The sequence below is a fragment of the Pseudophryne corroboree genome, chromosome 5 (genome assembly GCF_028390025.1).
Source record: "Pseudophryne corroboree isolate aPseCor3 chromosome 5, aPseCor3.hap2, whole genome shotgun sequence".
NCBI lineage: Eukaryota > Metazoa > Chordata > Amphibia > Anura > Myobatrachidae > Pseudophryne > Pseudophryne corroboree.
In genome coordinates this window covers 389,020,687-389,042,213 of record NC_086448.1, presented here as the reverse complement: position 1 = coordinate 389,042,213, position 21,527 = coordinate 389,020,687, and the positions used below count along the sequence as shown (strand labels likewise).

The 21,527-nt window shown below is 45.1% G+C and overlaps 1 protein-coding gene across 2 annotated transcripts in view; it reads left to right on the top strand.

The window, feature by feature from the left end:
- The window catches only part of TRIO (trio Rho guanine nucleotide exchange factor), a 1,426,902-nt gene that overhangs the window by 1,380,456 nt on the left and 24,919 nt on the right, over positions 1 to 21,527 (top strand). The window contains exons 47-48 of one of the 2 annotated variants that reach the window (XM_063922713.1): positions 1,137 to 1,308; positions 16,106 to 16,836. In XM_063922713.1, coding sequence (XP_063778783.1) covers positions 1,137 to 1,308; positions 16,106 to 16,836 — 903 coding nt within the window. The remainder of the gene's footprint in view (positions 1 to 1,136; positions 1,309 to 16,105; positions 16,837 to 21,527) is intronic. The other variant, XM_063922714.1, reaches the window with a different exon arrangement.

The window sequence follows — 21,527 nt, the reverse complement described above, 5'->3', positions numbered from 1 at the left end:
TTTACCATGGTTATGTCTGCAATTGTGTGACTTCCACAGAATATGTATTCCTACCCACTTTTTGGTTGTGATCCCATTGTTTCCCTTTTTCCTTTTTGTACCTTTTCTTGTGAAAAATTTATAAAAGCTATTGTATAAAAAATGAAAAACATTTAAGTGCCTAATTAGTCATTCAGAGGGATGTCGCAGGGGTTCTGAACAAAATCCTTATTTGTTTTTTAATGAAAATAGGGATTTTGCACTACTTATTACCTGCTCAGAGATGGTAAAAGCAAGTTTGAGATAAAACCTATGGAGTCTTTTTGCCGACAACTTTTTGCAGCTAATTGGATACAGAGTTTCCACAATTGCTATAATAAAAACCCATTTTTTTTTCAAAACAGCATTTTTGCGGCTAATAGGTTACCCCCCCCCCCCCCCCCCCACACACACACACACACACACACACACCCCTTTCACTTAAGTACAGAGGTTTTATTCTATTCCAGATAAAAGCGGAGTATAACTGACCTATTAGGACTGATGGAGCACATTTGAATTTGGTCATTCGGCCTAGCAAGGAAAGTCTATCCATCGAGATAATTGGGTACATAGGTTAGCAATAATTGGAGTAGTGTTAAAATGATATAGACGTGATAGGTCAACCAGTATGTATGTACTGGTTTTGTGAGAATGGTCTTGAAAACTGAAGCAATCTGAGGATGTTGCTGATAAACAGTATAGCGGATAAGATTTGGCCATGCTAATTCTATAACCCGCAAAGGTGCAGATTTTTTTTTATAACTGGTTTCCTTGTGTGTTAACTCTTAGGAGCAGATTAAATTAGCTGTGGGATTTACTGCATGGCTTTCAGGTTTAATACCCGGAGCTATTCAGTTTGGTAGTTTCATTATACGCTAAGCCCACGGCTAACCCGCGTTAACACATAGCTCCCAAGTTAAGTGCCCAAAGTTATGGCAGTAATTGACTAGCTCCATGCAGAGCTGCAGTCACATGGTACATCCGTGGCTAATTGAAACTGCTCCTTAATACTGTAGAATAAAGAAAAGTGAATAATTTTTGCAATTTTATCAATTGGGGATTGTGAATTGAAAATGAGTGAACATCTTTAATATAACATACTTTGCTTCCCACAGGTGAATTCCCTTAGTTTGGAGGAATGCGTTGATGGTGATCCTTGCAAGTTTGCCCTGTTGTCTGCAGACTCCAATGAAAGGTATATTTTGAATTCTACATCCCCAGCTGTAAGACAGCTATGGATACATGAAATCAATCAAATCTTGGAGAACCAGCTTAACTTCCTCAATGGTAAGATATATTTTTATGTTTACTGTTATATTATGTATTTAAAAAATGTTTGTAATTCTTTGGGGTATATGCAATGGCGGTCGAATTTCCGGCTTAAATTCGACCGTTTTTTAATTCGACAGTGGAAACCCTCCCGCCGGGACCCAAATTCGACATATTCAATAAATAACGGATTAGACAGTCCCACTGTCGAAAAACGGACCAATTGACGAATAGTGGGCGGCCTGGATTCGACTTCATGGACGGCACAAAAGTGTTCGAAAAATCATGAAAAAAATTGCGTGGGGTCCCCCTCCTAAGCATAACCAGCCTCAGGTTCTTTGAGCCGGTCCTGGTTGTAAAAATACGGGGGGGGGAAATGACGACAGGGGTTCCCCCGTATTTTAACAACCAGCACCGGGCTCTGTGTCCGGTCCTGGTGCAGAAAATACGGGGGACAAAAGACGTAGGGGTCCCCCGTATTTTTCACACCAGCACCGGGCTCCACTAGCCAGAGACATAATGCCACAGCCGGGGGACACTAGTCACCCCTGGCCAGGGTCCCCCCCTCCAGGCACCCAAGGGCCAGGGGTGAAGCCCGAGGCTGTCTCCCCCCCCCCCCTTCCCAATCCAAGGGCAGCGGATGGGGGGCTGATAGCCATGTGTCAAAAAAAAATATTATTTTTTTGTAGCAGAACTGTGCGCGCCTGAGCTGTCAATGAGGCGGCACACTCGAGATACACTGTAGCGCATAAGCGCTCCATTGTATCCAATGGTGGGAACTTTGCGGTCAGCGGTAGACCGCGAGGTTATGTGGGGTCACTCTTGTGGTCTACCGCTGACCGCAAAGTGCCATGACGTGGCGCTCCCTGATTGGGTGAAGGGACCCTCTTTGACAGCAGTCACGGGGGGTCCCGACAGTCGGGGAAAGGGGTCCCATATGTAAACATGGGACCCGTTTCAGTGCGTGGTCTGTGTTTTCCGTTTTTTTATTTTGCCAAGTACGTGGATTACAAACGGAGAGGACCGATCTACACTGGATTGTTGAGTATAATTTTATTTACAGGTACCCCATGCATTCTACGTGGAGAAGGGGACCGACTCTTTGTGTCAACATGGGTAAGTATGTATGTATGTAGGTGTGCATGTATGTAATAAAGTTATACTGTCACGGTGTGTGTACTGTTTTTATTTGGGTATTTTTTTGTAGTAGAACTACAGGTACTAGCGGGCCCGTTTCCCCCCCGCATGCTGGTACTTGTGGTTCTCCAAGTACCAGCTTGCGGGGGAGGCTTGCTGGGACTTGTAGTTCTGCTACAAAAACAATATTATTATTTTTTTGACACATGGCTATCAGCCCCCCATCCGCCGCCCTTGGATGGGGGGACAGCCTCGGGCTTCACCCCTGGCCCTTGGGTGGCTGGAGGGGGGGACCCCTTGATTTAAGGGGTCCCCACTCCTCCAGGGTACCCCGGCCAGGGGTGACTAGTTGGGGATTTAATGCCACGGCCGCAGGGACCTATATAAAAGTGTCCTCCGGCTGTGGCATTATCTCTCTGGCTAGTGGTGGTGTGAAAAATACAGAGGACCCCTACGTCTTTTGTCCCCCGTATTTTTTGCACCAGGACCAGACGCAGAGCCCAGTGCTGGTTGTTAAAATACGGGGGAACCCCTGTCATTTTCCCCCCCGTATTTTTACAACCAGGACCGGCTCAAAGAGCCCGAGGCTGGTTATGCTTAGGAGGGGGGACTCCACGCATTTTTTTTCAGGAATTTTAACACTTTCACGCCCTTTCCAACCTAAAAACATGCACTGATCTCTCCATATTATTGTAGTTAGTAAAAAAATTAAAATATTCTTTCTCTGACGTCCTAGTGGATGCTGGGGACTCCGTAAGGACCATGGGGAATAGCGGCTCCGCAGGAGACTGGGCACAAAAGTAAAGCTTTAGAACTACCTGGTGTGCACTGGCTCCTCCCCCTATGACCCTCCTCCAAGCCTCAGTTAGTTAGATTTTTGTGCCCGAACGAGAAGGGTGCACACTAGGTGGCTCTCCTGAGCTGCTTAGTGAAAAGTTTAGTTTTAGGTTTTTTATGTTCAGTGAGACCTGCTGGCAACAGGCTCACTGCATCGAGGGACTAAGGGGAGAAGAAGCGAACTCACCTGCGTGCAGAGTGGATTGGGCTTCTTAGGCTACTGGACATTAGCTCCAGAGGGACCGATCACAGGCCCAGCCATGGATAGGTCCCAGAGCCGCGCCGCCGGCCCCCTTACAGAGCCAGAAGACAGAAGAGGTCCGGAAAATCGGCGGCAGAAGACGTCCTGTCTTCAACAAGGTAGCGCACAGCACTGCAGCTGTGCGCCATTGCTCTCAGCACACTTCACACTCCGGTCACTGAGGATGCAGGGCGCTGGGGGGGGCGCCCTGAGACGCAATAAAAACACCTTGGATGGCAAAAAAATGCATCACATATAGCTCCTGGGCTATATGGATGAATTTAACCCCTGCCAGAATACACAGAAAAACGGGAGATAAGGCCGCCGAGAAGGGGGCGAAGCCTATCTCCTCAGCACACTGGCGCCATTTTCCCTCACAGCTCCGTTGGAGGGAAGCTCCCTGGCTCTCCCCTGCAGTCACTACACTACAGAAAGGGTTAAAAAAGAGAGGGGGGCACTAATTACGCGCAGTATTAAAATACAGCAGCTATAAGGGGAAAAACACTTATATAAGGTTATCCCTGTATATATATATAGCGCTCTGGTGTGTGCTGGCAAACTCTCCCTCTGTCTCCCCAAAGGGGCTAGTGGGGTCCTGTCCTCTATCAGAGCATTCCCTGTGTGTGTGCTGTGTGTCGGTACGTTTGTGTCGACATGTATGAGGAGAAAAATTATGTGGAGACGGAGCAGATTGCCTGTAATAGTGATGTCACCCCCTAGGGGGTCGACACCTGAGTGGATGAACTGTTGGAAGGAATTACGTAACAGTGTCAGCTCTGTATAAAAGACAGTGGTTGACATGAGACAGCCGGCTACTCAGCTTGTGCCTGTCCAGACGTCTCATAGGCCGTCAGGGGCTCTAAAGCGCCCGTTACCTCAGATGGCAGATATAGACGCCGACACGGATACTGACTCCAGTGTCGACGGTGAAGAGACAAATGTGACTTCCAGCAGGGCCACACGTTACATGATTGAGGCAATGAAAAATGTTTTACACATTTCTGATAATACGAGTACCACCAAAAAGGGGTATTATGTTCGGTGAGGAAAAACTACCTGTAGTTTTCCTGAATCTGAGAAATTAAATGAGTTGTGTGATGATGCGTGGGTTTCCCCCGATAACAACTGATAATTTCTAAAATGTTATTGGCATTATATCCTTTCCCGCCAGAGGTTAGGGTGCGTTGGGAAACATCCCCTAGGGTGGATAAAGCGCTCACACGCTTGTAAGAACAAGGGCTCTACCCTCTCCTGAGATGGCCGCCCTTAAGGATCCTGCTGATAGAAAGCAGGAGGGTATCCTAAAATGTATTTACACACATACTGGTGTTATACTGCGACCAGCAATCGCCTCAGCCTGGATGTGCAGTGCTGGGTTGGCGTGGTCGGATTCCCTGACTGAAAATATTGATACCCTAGATAGGGACAGTATATTATTGCCTATAGAGCATTTAAAAGATGCATTTCTATATATGCGTGATGCACAGCGGAATATTTGCCGACTGGCATCAAGTTTAAGTGCGTTGTCCATTTCTGCCAGTAGAGGGTTATGGACACGACAGTGGTCAGGTGATGCGGATTCCAAACGGCATTTGGAAGTATTGCCTTATTAAGGGGAGGAGTTATTTGGGGTCGGTCTTTCAGACCTGGTGGCCACGGCAACAGCTGGGAAATCCACGTTTGTACCCCAGGTCGCCTCTCAACATAAGAAGACGCCGTATTATCAGGCGCAGTCTTTTCGTGGGCAAGCAGGCAAAAGGTTCCTCATTTCTGCCCCGTGACAGAGGGAGAGGAAAAAGGCTGCAGAAATCAGCCAGTTCCCAGGAACAGAAACCCTCTCCCACCTCTGCCAAGCCCTCAGTATGACGCTGGGGCTTTACAAGCAGAATCAGGCACGGTGGGGGCCCGTCTCGATGAATTTCAGCGCGCAGTGGGCTCACTCGCAAGTAGACCCCTGGATCCTTCAGGTGATATCTCAGGGGTACAAATTGGAATTCGAGACGTCTCCCCCTCGCCGTTTCCTAAAGTCGGCTTTACCGATGTCTCCTTCTGACAGGGAGGCAGTTTTGGAAGCCATTCACAAGCTGTATTCCTAGCAGGTGATAATCAAGGTACCCCTCCTGCAACAGGGAACGGGGTATTATTCCACACTGTTGTGGTACCGAAGCCGGACGGCTCGGTGAGACCGATTCTAAATCTAAAATCTTGAACACTTACATACGGAGGTTCAAATTCAAGATTGAGTCACTCAGAGCAGTGATTGCGAACCTGGAAGAAGGGGACTAAATGATGTCTCGGGACATCAAGGATGCTTACCTTCATGTCCCAATTTACCCTTCTCACCAAGGGTACCTCAGGTTTATGGTACAGAACTGTCACTATCAGTTTCAGACGCTGCCGTATGGATGGTCCACGGCACCCCGGGTCTTTACCAAGGTAATGGCCGAAATGATGATACTCCTTCGAAGGAAGGGAATTTTAGTTATCCCTTACTTGGACGATTCCCTGATAAGGGTAAGATCCAGGGAACAGTTGGAGGTCGGTGTAGCACTATCTCAGGTAGTGTTGCGGCAGCACGATTGGATTCTCAATATTCCAAAATCGCAGCTGATTCCGACGACTCGTCTTCTGTTCTTAGGGATGATCCTGGACACAGTCCAGAAAAAGGTGTTTCTCCCGGAGGAGAAAGTCAGGGAGTTATCCGAGCTAGTCGGGAACCTCCTATAACCGAGCCAAGTCTCAGTACATCAATGAAATGGTTCTGGGAAAAATGGTGGCTTCCTACGAAGCAATCCCATTCGGCAGATTCCACGCAAGAACTTTCCAGTGGGACCTGCAGGACAAATGGTCCGGGTCGCGTCTTCAGATGCATCAGCGGATAACCCTGTCACCAAGCACAAGGGTGTCTCTCCTGTGGTGGTTGCAGAGTGCTCATCTTCTAGAGGGCCGCACATTCAGGACTGGGTCCTGGTGACTACGGATGCCAGCCTGCGAGGCTGGGGAGCAGTCACACAGGGAAAGAATTTCCAGAGCTTATGGTCAAGCCGGGAGACATCACTTCACATAAATATCCTGAAGCTAAGAGCCATTTACAATGCTCTAAGCTCAGCAAGACCTCTGCTTCAAGGTCACCCGGAGTTGATCCATTCGGACAACATCACGGCAGTCACCCACGTAAACAGACAGGGTGACACAAGAAGCAGGAGGGCAATGGCAGAAGCTGCAAGGATTCTTCGCTGGGCGGAAAATCATGTGATAGCACTGTCAGCAGTATTCATTCCGGGACACGACCTCCACCCGGGAGAGTGGGGACTTCACCCAGAAGTCTTCCACATGTTTATAAAACTCGACAAGTATTGCGCCAGGTCAAGGGACCCTCAGGCAATAGCTGTAGACGCTCTGGTAACACAGTGGGTGTACCAGTCAGTGTATGTGTTCCCTCCTCTGCCTCTCATACCCAAGGTACTGAGAATTATAAGATGGAGAGGAGTAAGCACTATATTCGTGGCTCCGGATTGGCCAAGAAGGACTTGGTAACCGGAACTTCAAGAGATGCTCACGGAGGATCCGTGGCCTCTACCTCTAAGAAGGGACCTGCTCCAGCAAGGACCCTGTCTGTTCCAAGACTTACCGCGGCTGCGTTTGACGGCATGGCGGTTGAACGCCGGATCCTGAAGGAGAAAGGCATTCCGAATGAAGTCATTCCTATCCTGATCAAAGCCAGGAAAGATATAACCGCAAAACATTATCACCGCATTTGGCAAAAATATGTTGCGTGGTGCGAGGCCAGTAAGGCCCCGACGGAGGAATTTTCAACTAGGTCGATTCCTACATTTCCTGCAAACAGGAGTGTCTATGGGCCTGAAATGGGGGTCCATTAAGGTTCAAATTTCGGCCCTGTCAATTTTCTTCCAAAAAGAACTAGCTTTAGTCCCTGAAGTTCAGACGTTTGTGAAAGGGGTACTGTATATACAGCCTCCTTTTGTGCCTCCAGTGGCACCTTGGGATCTAAATGTAGTTTTTGGGTTCCAAAAGTCACATTGGTTTGAACCACTTAAATATGTGGAGTTAAAATATCTCACATGGAAAGTGGTCATGCTGTTGGCCCTGGCCTGGGCCAGGTGCGTGTCAGAATTGGCGGCTTTATCCTGTAAAAGCCCTCATCTGATTTTCCATTCGGACAGGGCGGAATTGAGGACTTGTCCTCAGTTTCTCCCTAAGGTGGTTTTCAGCGTTTCACCTGAATCAACCTATTGTGGTGCCTGCGGCTACTAGGGACTTGGAGGACTCCAAGTTGCTAGACGTTGTCAGAGCCCTGGAAATATAGCTTTCCAGGACGGCTGGAGTCAGAAAATCTGACTCGTTGTTTATTCTGTATGCACCCAACAAGCTGGGTGCTCCTGCTTCTAAGCAGACTATTGCTCGTTGGATTTGTAGTACAATTCAGCTTGCACATTCTGTGGCAGGCCTGCCACAGCCAAAATCTGTAAAAGCCCATTCCACAAGGAAGGTGGGCTCATCTTGGGCGGCTGCCCGAGGGGTCTCGGCTTTACAACTTTGCCGAGCAGCTACTTGGTCAGGAGCAAATACGTTTGTAAAATTCTACAAATTTGATACCCTGGCTGAGGAGGACCTGGAGTTCTCTCATTTGGTGCTGCAGAGTCATCCGCACTCTCCCGCCCGTTTGGGAGCTTTGGTATAATCCCCATGGTCCTTACGGAGTCCCCAGCATCCACTAGGACGTCAGAGAAAATAAGAATTTACTTACCGATAATTCTATTTCTCGTAGTCCGTAGTGGATGCTGGGCACCCATCCCAAGTGCGGATTGTCTGCAATACTGGTACATAGTTATTGTTACCAAAAAAATCGGGTTATTGCTGTAGTGAGCCATCTTTTCTAGAGGCTCCTCTGTTATCATGCTGTTAACTGGGTTTAGATCACAAGTTATATGGTGTGATTGGTGTGGCTGGTATGAGTCTTACCCGGGATTCAAAATCCTTCCTTATTGTGTACGCTCGTCCGGGCACAGTATCCTAACTGAGGCTTGGAGGAGGGTCATAGGGGGAGGAGCCAGTGCACACCAGGTAGTTCTAAAGCTTTACTTTTGTGCCCAGTCTCCTGCGGAGCCGCTATTCCCCATGGTCCTTACGGAGTTCCCAGCATCCACTACGGACTACGAGAAATAGAATTATCGGTAAGTAAATTCTTATTTTTTAAAAAAATCTATTAAATAATACTTGTGGCTCCTAAGGACAAACCAAGTAGATAATCCCTACTAATATAAATAGATAAATAGATATGCTATTAGCAATAAAAAAAAAGCACAAAAAAAATCATGTTTTTTAAAAAAATTATTAGATCACGACAGGAAAATGAGGCGGAATGAAATTGCCGAAATGACTGTCGAAAAGCACTGTTGTCGAATCGTCATTCTTCAATTGAATATACTTTTGTCGAAAAGCCTCATTTTAACTTTGCAGACATGTCTAATTGAAAAAATGTTGAATTGGCAAAAGTCGAAAATGAAACGGCCGTTTTTTTGTCGAAAAGTACTGTATTGCATTGTCGAATCAAATTCGACAGGTTTTTTGTGTCGAAATTGACCCGTTTTTCTACATTTTCGGCAATTCGACCGCAATTGCATATACCCCTTTATCTTCAAAGATTAAGCTTGCATTTGTAAACTGTGTGCTACAATCCTTGGTTGATTTGAGTAAAAATTTACCCACGGCTTGATTCCCTGAATCCCATGTCACCGCACCATCCATCTATTTTCACTGGGCCCTTGTCTCGGAGCCACGATTTTTATCTGGGCTGTGGGATGCAGAAATGTTTGTAGAGATGGAGTAACATAGTAACATAGTATCTGAGGTTGAAAAAAGACAATTGTCCATCGAGTTCAACCTATTTGTGGTCTCCTATGCATGATGATTTGACTAAAATTTCTGACTGATGCTGCTGTCAGCCGTTGCATTTTATCCCTATTTATAGTAACTATAATGCATGACTATGCACCATACCCCTGGATATCCTTATCCATTAGGAATTTATCTAACCCATTCTTAAAGGTGTTGACAGATTCCGCCATTACAACTCCCTCGGGCAGGGAATTCCAAACACGTATTGTCCTTACCGTGAAAAAGCCTTTACGACGTATTGTGCGGAATCTCCTCTCCTCTAACCTGAGCGAGTGTCCACGAGTCCTCTGTGTTGATCTAACCAAAAACAGGTCCCGCGCAAGCTCTGTGTATTGTCCCCTTACATATTTGTAGATGTTGATCATATCCCCTCTTAGTCTCCGCTTTTCCAATGTAAACGTGCCTAGTCTTTCAAGCCTTTCCTTGTATTCCATCGTCTCCATGCCCTTAATTAGTTTGGTCACCCTCCTCTGTACCTTTTCTAGCTCCAGGATATCGTTTTTGTAGTACGGTGCCCAGAATTGTACACAGTATTCAAGGTGTGGCCTCACTAGTGATTTATATATCGGGAGTATAATACTTTCGTCCCTAGCATCAATACCCCGTTTTATGCATGCTAATATCTTATTAGCCTTCTTTGCTGCAGTCCTACTTTGGGTACTACTGCTTAGCTTGCTATCTATGAGGACACCTAAGTCCGTTTCCAGTACAGAATCCCCTAATTTTACCCCATTTAGTAGGTAGGTGTAATTTTTGTTCTTGTTACCGCAGTGCATTACCTTACACTTGTCTGTGTTGAAGCGCATTCTCCATTTGGCTGCCCATGCTTTTAATTTAACTAAGTCGTTCTGAAGAGACTCTGCATCCTCCTCTGTATTTATAGCCTTACACAATTTGGTATCATCTGCTAAAATTGACACCATGCTCTCTAGACCTTCTGTTAGGTCGTTAATGAAAATATTGAACAATAGCGGTCCTAATACTGAGCCTTGCGGCCCACCACTTAGCACTTCAGTCCAAGTTGAAAAAGATCCAATAACCACAACGCGCTGCTCCCTATTATCTAACCAGTTTTTGACCCAAGTGCAAATTGTGCTTCCTAGCCCTGATTCTTGTAGCTTGTAGATAAGTCTCATGTGTGGTACAGTATCGAACGCTTTGGCAAAGTCTAAAAAGATTACATCCACGTCTTTACCCTGATCTAGGTTTGCGCTTACTGTTTCATAAAAGCCAAGTAAGTTGGTTTGACAGGATCTGTCCTTCATAAACCCATGTTGATTCCTTTTAATGACCTTATTGACTTCAAGGAACTTCTGAATACTATCTCTTAGAATACCTTCCAATACTTTCCCCACTATAGATGTAAGACTAACTGGTCTATAATTACCTGGTTCAGCTTTACTTCCCTTTTTGAATATAGGCACTACTTCCGCTATACGCCAGTCTTTGCTAAGGGGGTGCAGCTTATGATTGAGGCCATTAGGGACATTTTACACATTGCTGAGAAAATACCTGAGCAGGTTGAGGAGGCTTATTTTACTGACAATAAGAAAACCTCCATTACATTCCCTGCGTCTAAGGAATTAAACGCTTTGTTTGAAAAATCCTGGGAAAACACAGAGGAAAAATTCCAGATCCTAAAAAGGGTTCTCGTTGCTTTTCCTTTCCCTGAGGAGGACAGGAAAAAGTGGGAAAACCCGCCAGCAGTAGACGCTTCTGTATCTAGGTTGTCTAAGAAGGTGGTTTTACCTGTCCCTGGGTCCACCGCTTTGAAAGAGCCGGCAGACCGCAAGATTGAGACTACTCTCAAATTCATTCTACACAGCTAATGGTGTAGCTTTAAGACCCACTAATGCTTGTGCATGGATTTCTACAGCTATAGTAAAGTGGTCAGGCACTTTACTAGAGGAATTAGATTCCATGGACAGAAGTGACATTGAATTGTTTTTGCGTCACATACAGGATTCTGCAGGTTTCATGGTGGAAGCCATGAAGGACCTGGGACTTCTTAATGTGAGGGCTTCTGCCATGGCTGTCTTTTCACACAGTGGACTTTGGCTGCGCCAATAGTCAGCGGATGCAAAATCCAAGAAAAGTGTGGAGAACCTACCCTTCACTGGCCAGGCTCTATTTGGGGAAGCATTAGATGCGTGGATCTCCACGGCAACTGCGGGTAAGTCTACCTTTCTTCCCTCTGCAACACCACGACTAGGAAATCTTATCCTATGTCTGCTATGCAGTCCTTTCGGATCGCGAAAGTTAAAAAGTCCAAACCCCCTTCCACTTTCTTTAGAGGAGGTCGGGGGAAATCCAGAAAACCTGCACCAACAGGTTCCCAGGAACAGAGACCTGTTTCTGCTTCCTCAAAATCCTCGGCATGACGGTGGAACTCCCTGCCTGGAGACCGGGCAGGTGGGAGCAAGACTAAGGAATTGCTGTCACGTCTGGGCGTCATCCGGCCTGGACCCATGGGTACAAGATATTGTTACTCAGAGGTACAGACTGGAGTTCCAAGAACCCCCGCCTCACAGATTCTTCAAATCGGGCTTACCAGCTTCGTTGACAGAAAGTGCTATCCTACAGGAAGCCATTCAAAAATTGCTGAGGTCAAATGTCATTGCTCCAGTTCCACCTCACCTAACAAACAAGAGTTATTACTCAAACCTGTTTTGTGGTACCGAAACCAGATGGTTCGGTCAGGCCAATATTGAACCTAAAGTCATTGAACCCTTATTTCAGTGAATTTAAATTCAAAATGGAGTCTCTGAGAGCGGTGATCTCAGGTCTGGAGGAGGGGGAGTTTCTGGTATCCCTAGATATCAAGGATGCGTACCTTCACATTCCGATCTGGCCGTCTCACCAGGCTTATCTAAGATTTGCGCTACTGGACTGTCACTATCAGTTCCAGGCACTACCATTTGGTCTCTCCACGACACCGAGGGTGTTCACCAAGGTCATGGCGGAAATGATGCTACTCCTCCGCAAGCAGGGTGTGAACATAATTCCTTATCTGGACGACCTGCTGATAAAAGCGTCTTCCTGGGATAAATTGTTACAGGGCATTGCTCTCTCGACTCAACTACTCCTAGATCATGGATGGATCCTGAATCTTCCAAAGTCGCATTTGGAGCCGACAAGGAGACTGTCCTTCCTGGGGATGATTCTCGACACGGAAGTTCAGTGGATGTTTCTACCAGAGGAGAAAGCGTTGGTGATTCAAACAATGGTCTGGGATGTCCTGAAGCCAGCCCAGGTGTCGGTTCATCAGTGCATTCACCTTCTGGGGAAAATGGTGGCCTCCTACGAGGCTCTACAATATGGAAGATTTCATGCACGACCCTTCCAACTGTATCCCCTAGACAAATGGTCGGGATCTCATCTTCACATGCACCGCAGGATAAGTCTGTCGCCGAAAGCCAGAATCTCGCTCTTCTGGTGGCTGCAAACTTCTCACCTACTGGAGGGCCGCAGGTTCGGGATTCAGGATTGGATCCTTCTAACCACGGATGCAAGCCTTAGAGGTTGGGGAGCAGTCATCCAAGGGGAAAACTTCCAAGAAAGGTGGTCGAGTCTGGAATCCCTCCTTCCGATAAACATTCTGGAACTTAGGGCCGTGTACAACAGTCTTCTACAAGCAGGCACATCTTCTAAAAGATCCGGCCATTCAAGTTCAGTCAGACAATGTAACGATAGTAGTCTACCTAAACCGATAGGGTGGAACGAAGAGCAGAGCCACGATGTTGGAGGTAACAAGAATACTCCTCTGGGCAGAAAAGCACGCGGTGGCGCTGTCAGCAATCTTCATTCCGGGAGTGGACAACTGGGAAGCTGACTTCCTCAGCAGACCTGATCTCCATCCAGGAGAGTGGGGCCTCCACCCGGAGGTGTTCGCGGAGGTTACAGGTCTTTGGGGTGTACCTCAAATAGACATGATGGCCTCCCGCCTCAACAAAAAAGCTTTGGAGGTACTGTTACAGGTCGAGAGACCCACAGGCAGTGGCAGTGGATGCACTGGTAACTCTGTGGGTGTTCCAGTCAGTGTATGTGTTCCCTCCACTTCCACTCATCCCAAGGGTTCTTCAACTCATAAAAAGAACAAGAGTTCAGGCGATCCTCATTGCACCGGACTGGCCAAGAAGGGCTTGGTACGCGGACCTTACTGCTGGAAGATCCAAGGCCTTTTCCTCTTCGAGAGGACCTTCTGCAACAGGGGCCGTTCGCTTATCACGACTTACCACAGCTACGTTTGACGACATGGAGGTCGAACGCCAGATCTTAGCTCGGAAGGGCATTCCGAACAAAGTTATTCCTACCCTGATACAGGCTAAGAAAGGAGTAACGTCAAAACATTACCATCGAATTTGGAAAAAGTACGTGTCTTGGTGTGAATACAAGAAGTTTCCTACGGTGACATTTCAACTAGGGCGTTTTCTCCTCTTTCTGCAAGCAGGTGTGGATGTAGTCCTGCGCTTGGGCTCCATAAAAGTCCAGATTTCGGCCTTGTCCATTTTATTCCAGAAACAATTGACTGTCCTCCCTGAGGTTCAGACTTTCTTGAAAGGGGTTCTGCACATCCAACCTCCCTTTATGCCTCCTACGGCACCTTGGGATCGTAACGTGGTGCTGCAGTTCGGATTGGTTCGAACCTCTACAGGAGGTTGATGTCAAGTTTCTTACTTGGAAGGCGGTCATTCTCTTGGTGTGATTTTTCATGAAGATAGAGCTGTGCTCGGAACGCGTCAGCAATTTCTTCCAAAGGTTGTGTCAGCTTTTCATATCAACCAACCTATTGTGGTGCCAGTGGCTACTGACTCCTCCATTGTCTCAAAGTCCTTGTATGTAGTGATGGCTTTGAGAATTTACGTGAGGAAAACTTCTCATCACAGAAAGTCGGACGCTCTCTTTGTTCTTTATGATCCCTACAAGATTGGGTGTCCTGCTTCTAAGCAGACGATTTCTCGCTGGATCCGGTTTACTATCCAGCATGCTTATTCTACGGTAGGATTGCCGTGTCCGAGATCTGTCAAGGCCCACTCTACTCGTAAGGTGGGTTCTTCCTGGGTGGCTGCCTGGGGTGTCTCAGCTTTACAACTTTGCCGAGCGGCTACTTGGTCAGGGTCGAACATGTTTGCTAAGTTCTACAAGTTCGATACTTTGGCCTCTGAGGACCTAACGTTTGGTCAGTCTGTTCTGCAGGACCGTCCGCGCTCTCCCTCCCGTGCTGGGAGCTTTGGTACATCCCCATGGTACTAATGTGGACCCCAGCATCCTCTAGGACGTAAGAGAAAACAGGATTTTAATTACCTACTGGTAAATCCTTTTCTCGTAGTCCGTAGAGGATGCTGGGCGCCCGCCCAGTGCTTCGTTTTCATGCAGCTGTTACTTGTTTCAGTACTGCCTTGTTACTTGGTTTAAGTACTGTTGTTCAGCCGTTGCTGAATTGCTTCCAGCTTATTGCCTGGGTTATTTATTGTTATGTGTGAGCTGGTGTGAATCTCGCCACTATCTGTCTATTTCCTTCTCTCGAAGTATGTCTGTCTCCTCAGGCACAGTTTCTAGAGTCTGGTAGGAGGGGCATAGAGGGAGGAACCAGCCCACACTATTAAACTCTTAAAGTGCCCATGGCTCCCAAGGGACCTGTCTATACCCCATGGTACTAATGTGGACCCCAGAATCCTCTACAGACTACGAGAAAAGGATTTACCGGTAGGTAATTAAAATCCTGTTATCTTGCTTTTGCTGCAGCTCTTGGTATTGAAGGACCAAGGGCCTAATTCAGGTTGTATCGCATAAGCATGAAGAACGGGTCCTGCAATTGCATCACAGTACAGGCAGAAGTGTTTTGTGTGTGTTGGCGGGAGGGGGGTCGGTGGCTGCTGGCATTTCCGGAAACGCCCCATTTTCCGGGGATGGCAAGGCCAAGGACTGCGTCGCAAGACTGTTTTCTTGGACTCGCAAGCCGCCCTGCCAGTCTGAGTAAGCTGATCTGATGGTATGCCTCAGTTTTTACACATGCACCTAGATTTTAGTCAGGCTTTATAGCTTTGCAAAGGAAGATTGCTGCATTGTTAAAGTAACAGCAGTTTTTATCAAGCATAAAGTTTGGGGTGAAGGTGTTCTTAGTGAAGTACCAACTACTGTAGGCACACCAATGCATTATGCAGTTCACTGCAGTGATGAGATTTACGGGAGTGGCTAATTGCCGGCTTAATTTCCCGCGGTGTGGGGAAAGGCTATACAATAAAATAGCCTTTTTCCCATGCCAAAAATTAAAAAATCAAACGTGAACACCCACTGATTTTGCGTAAACTGCAAAATCAATGGGTTTTTCATTGCCCCATGCAGAGCACACTAAAGGATTAAGATTCAGAATACTCACTTGTCGAATGACTGATTTTGAAAATATCCTAGTTAAGTAACTCTGCAGAATATGTAAACCTACATGTGAACGTCATTTTGTGCACGTAGATTTGTTGTTTCCTGTAGTATGAAAGCAAAGATAAATCCACTTTATTTTCAGTGTATTTGAGTATTTTGTGAATCATTGCCTTAATCCAAGCTTTTGGGTCTGTATAATGACACCCATAAATTACGTCAATATGTATAAAATTCTCGTTAAAGGTTGATCTGTAACTTTCTTTTAATGCATTTTTTTTTTTTTTTTTTTTTGTATTTTTGTAGCCTTGGCATCACCAATTGAATACCATAGGAATCATACGGGTGGAAATAATGGCAACAGTGGCAACATTGTCACTTCCACCAGCGGTTCTACCAACACAAGTGGGCTGAGTATCTCTGGCCGATCCAGACCCTCACGAATTCCTCAGCCTGTCAGACATCACTCACCTGTACTGGTTTCCTCTTCCGCTATGGCAGAGGCAGACAAATTATCAGGTATGTTTGTTCGCAGTGCCTCAGTATTACCCCTCAACTTCTCATTAGATGTTACAAATATCAATACAGACAAGATTATCCCATGTCAAGAGACTGGTGTCAAGGATAAAGAATCTTTACCAAAGACAAAAGCACTTGATGGCAGCAAGAAGCTTTCTAGTGGTTTAACAAATGGACTTCAAAGAAAATTGTATGAGAACAATGAAGACAGTCGTCTTACATTAGGGAAACCAGTAAACAGAGCTACAACTTCTCTTAATTCTCATGTTTCATGTAATTTTGCATTGTCTTTTGGCAAGGAAGCTTCTACACCCAGCAGCCCACTTCATAAAGGCTCTTTTTGGAGCTCAGTACAAGTTTCCCCAGCTAGCCGCCCTGGCTCCATCACTTTTCCTGGGGACAGTGACTCTCTACAACGTAAGAGTTCTCGCCAATACCCACACAGCAAGGATTCAGACCGTCTCAGCACCTGCTCCTCAACCAGTGAGCAGTCCGTTCACTCTACTCAGAGTAATGGGGTAAGAGCAGAGCAGAGTTCCCTTTGTTCTGCAAACTATTCTGAAAAATCTGCTACTGAGCTGTGCCTTACCATCACTGCCTTACTAACATCTGGCTCTACAGCGCTTTTCCTGCTCTGAATTAATCTTTTGGTCTTCCTTTCATCATAAAGACTCTTAGGCTTGTTTGACCTCTTGACGCCTGCTAAAACCAATGTAGATTACTAATAACTTTTCTCTTTTTCCATCTTCAGTCTGAATACAAAATATAATAACATTTGTTAATTTTGTTACTTAATTTTACATGCATTGATTTGTTGTCCGTAAAATATTATACATCTTAAAGACAATAGGTCTTTCTTGAAACTTCTACTGATAATTGCTAGTTTCAATGTGTGTTATTGCAAATCCAGTATAGTGTACAATATATGACGCAAAACACAACAAAGTTGAATTTCTATCCAAAGTGGGATAAAGCAAACTTTGAATGAATAGGAAACCCCCTTGGACACATTGAAACACTTACCTAGGGTCACCTAACGTCTTTATCCAATCCTGGAACAACCTGCTGCTCTTCAGTTCTCTGGCCACTTTGAAATCATCATCATCATTAATAACACCTCAAAGAACATTTTAAAATGTGTTTTATCACTGACGAATGACATCGCACAACATTCCCTATAGTAATAATGTTTACATAAGTAATCACCTTCAATAAACCAGTCACTATATTGGTTAGTAGATTTTAAACATTCTTAAAGCTGGTACATAACTGTGTGCTGATTATAGCACACCGTAGAGGTTAGAGATTACTCATTAAACCTTTGCGATTTTTATATTTCTAGTCCCATTAAAAGATTACAAGCACATTTCTTATTTGTTGAGATAATTTAAGGTAAATATTTGATTTTCAACATTTCCATTTAATAATCCTCCTGTTTTTGTGCTAAACATATCTTTATTACTCTTAATCTCCGCATATATACTATGTCAGAGATATTCAACATTCAGCCCTACAGCTTTTGTGGAACTACACACCTCAGCATGTTCTGCCACAATTTTGCTATTATAGGATTCTACAACTGTGGCAGAGCATGCTGGGATGTGTAGTTCCACAGCAGTTGAAGGGCTGCATGTTGAATACCTCTGTTCTAAATTGTTGTATTACAAGCAGTAGATGCCCATCCATTTTAAGAAAAAAAACCCACCTTCTGTACAATACTATCATGCCCTATCTTAACAGAAGTTTTATGCAAACAACCATCATTGCTACCCTTGCTTAACCTAGATTTTGACTGTAATAAGGGTGGTCACGCAGGGTCAAAAACAAATACTGTCCTTTGCACACTAAGTTTTATATGATACAGAGACTGGTTCCTTCCTTGGGTAGCAGTTTTTAATAAAATCTGAGGACTTTATTATTATTTTTTCCTTGTAATCATTGTGATGTCAGTGGCCAGTGTTTTGGCAAGTTTGAAATGTTCTATTTCATTCCATCAATTACATCATCTTGATGTAATTTGTCATATTATTTTAATGCAATATGAATGATATAATCGTAAAATCCTTGCAAAAGGGGTATTTACAGGTGTGCACAACCATAACAACTTAATTTCCTGTGTTATTTCAGTTTTGGGCAGACATGAAAACTACTAAAAAAAAAATTTATTTTATTTCTGAAAACTGTAGAACTGCCTCATTGAATATCCAGTTTCTCTTTTAACCATGTAAAACTTTGGGGTATAGAGGGCATCTACAGGAGCTTTTGTCAATTCTAAATTCACCTACAAAAGTTTAAGGTCATCCCGAATCTATACCCTGGTGCCTGTTTTACTGCTATTCTAATTTTCTGTTTAGAACTTAATTTAGAGTGTGTGTGTGTGTGTGTGTGTGTGTGTGTGTGTGTGTGTGTGTGTGTGTGTATATATGTATATATATATATATATATATATATATGTATATATATATATATATATATATATAGTCTTCTTACAGCTTTTCCAGTCGTGCCATGCTGTGCTTGGGCTCTGTAGTGCCAAGCTATTTTTTTTTTGCTTTTTCCCGCTGAAAGGCGTCTTAGTCGCAAAGTAATGTAATATGATGCACGGGAAGATTCTGCTGATTAAAGTGATACGCAGCATACCTATTTTCTGTGTGTAATTGTGGCTCTATCTGCATCCAAAATGCCACTTTACACTCTGTTTTCCAGGAAAACACAAGCATTGCATTTTGCATGCAAATACATTCGCAGTCCCACACAGAATATAGGCATACTGCTATTATATTTGCGACTAAGATGCACTTTTACAGGAAAAACTGGAAAAAAGATGCTTGCCACTACCGAGTCACACGGCACTCACGCATTATGTGTAACGTGAGCTGTAGCGCATGGAGCACAGATGTAAAAGGACACATCTGTGTGAGTTTGTATTATTTATTTTAACTTTAACATTTTCCTCTGCAACCCCAGCCATGGCTGGGGATGCCTTTAGCAGGCTGCAGCAGTACCGCAACTGATGCCTCTTCCTGCAGATAGCTCACTCATGTTATGGTATTATCTCCGACAGGGCAGTAGTAACTCCGTTTACCATCTCATCTGCAGGAAAGTAGTAGATGGCTTCTGCATTTTCTGTGGTCTTTCTTTTCTGTAGCATGTGTCTTTTGCTAATCCATCTTCTTGGGTTGTGCTGCTGCAGTTGACTTCTGATTTTCTTCTCTCATTTTTTTTCTGTTTCTGGTTGGGGAGTATGTCCAAGGCAAAGCCTGGAGCAGAGCAGTGCCAAAGGTTTTTGTGTGCTCCAAATGTCGCTCCTAATTGACTTTTGTCCAATCGTGCACTATGCACCTTAGCTTGAGATAGTGGGGTCAGCCTGGGCTAAATTTGTGGCCCAGGTTATTGCCCAAAAGAGCAGGATAGGGATCCTCCCTCTATCTAACCCTCCCATTCAGACTTCGTGAAGCCTCCTACATTACCCTCATGTTTCCACAGGAATCTTTTTGTCCAGACTCATGGTGGGTTGAGTATTCCTCCCAAGAGGAAGCTGAAAGGTTCAAACTCTGAGGTTTCCTTGTGTCATAGCAAATATATCAACAGGAAGCAGGGAATCTGAGCTTCTGGACAGTTCGCTGCTTAAGAAAAAGAAAACTATTCCCCCTCCTTTGCTCATTTAGAGAATTTGCTTAATGAACCATGAACCAAACCTGAATGCAGATTCCAGATCTTGCTTTACCTCTTTTTTTTCCTAGTGAGCATATGGTCAAATGGAAATCTCCAACTCAAGTGCATGCACCCATATAGCTCGCCTGTCTAATACCACCATCATTTTAATTCTGAACACTGTACCTTAAGGGAAAACACAAATGGTAATGTTGAGGACAATTTATTTGGTGGCAGGGACATCATTTAGACCCATCTTCACTTTTCTTTGGTTTATTCAGGCAAAGAAAAGGTGGTCGGTGCAATTGGTCCCATTTAATATAATTTATTGTGTATTATTGTGCATTGTCTAGAATCTGACAGACTGAAAGCAGACTTGTTAACTCTGATGGTCAATATGTGTGAGACATCAAAATATTTAGGGGAGATGTCATTGATATGGAACTTGTATTGACCTAGGTTTTCGTTTCAGCACTCCGTGCCCTTTGGCTATGAGAATAGGATTTTAATACCTACCGGTAAATCCTTTTCTCTTAGTCCATAGAGGATGCTAGTGTCATCATAGAACCATGGGGTATAGACGGGATCCGCAGGAGACATGAACACTTTAAGACTTTGAAAGGGTGTGAACTGGCTCCTCCCTCTATGCTCCTCCTCCAGACTCCAGTTATAGGAACTGTGCCCAGGGAGACGGGCATTTCGAGGAAAATAGGATTTTAATACCTATTTTCTCATACGTCCTAGAGGATGCTGGGGTCATCATAGAACCATGGGGTCATACCAAAGCTCTAGAACGGGCGGGAGAGTGCGGATGACTCTGCAGCACCGATTGACCAAACTTAAGGTCTTCATCGGCTAAGGTGTCAAACTTGTAGAACTTTGCAAATGTGTTTGACCCCGACCAAGTAGCTGCTCAGCAAAGTTGCAATGCCGAGACCCCCCCGGGCAGCCGCCCAGGATGAGTCCACCTTTTTAGTAGAATGGGCTTTCACCGATTCCGGTAACGGCAATCCAGCCGTGGAATGAGTGTGCTGAATCGTGGTACAGATCCAGCGTGCAATGGTCTGCTTGGAAGCAGGACACCCAACCTTGTTGGGAGCATACAGGACAAACAGCCTCTGTTTTCCTAATCTGAGGTGTTCTGGCGACAAATCTTCAAAGCTCTGACCACATCCAGAGATTTTGACTCAGCGAAGGCATCAATAGCCACAGGCACCACAATAGGTTGGTTCATGTGGAAAGAGGAAACCACCTTCGGTAGAAATTGTTGACGTGTCCTCAATTCAGCTCTATCTTCATGGAATATCAAATAAGGGCTCTTGTGAGACAAGGCCGCTAACTCAGACACCCGCCTTGCAGATGCCAAGGCCAACAGGATGACCACTTTCCAAGTGAGGAATTTCAACTCCACCTTCCATAAAGGTTCAAGCCAATGTGATTGAAGGAATTGCAGCACCACATTAAGATCCCATGGTGCCACTGGAGGCACAAATGGAGGTTGGATGTGCAACACGCCTTTTATGAAAGTCTGAACTTCTGGAAGGGAGGCCAGTTG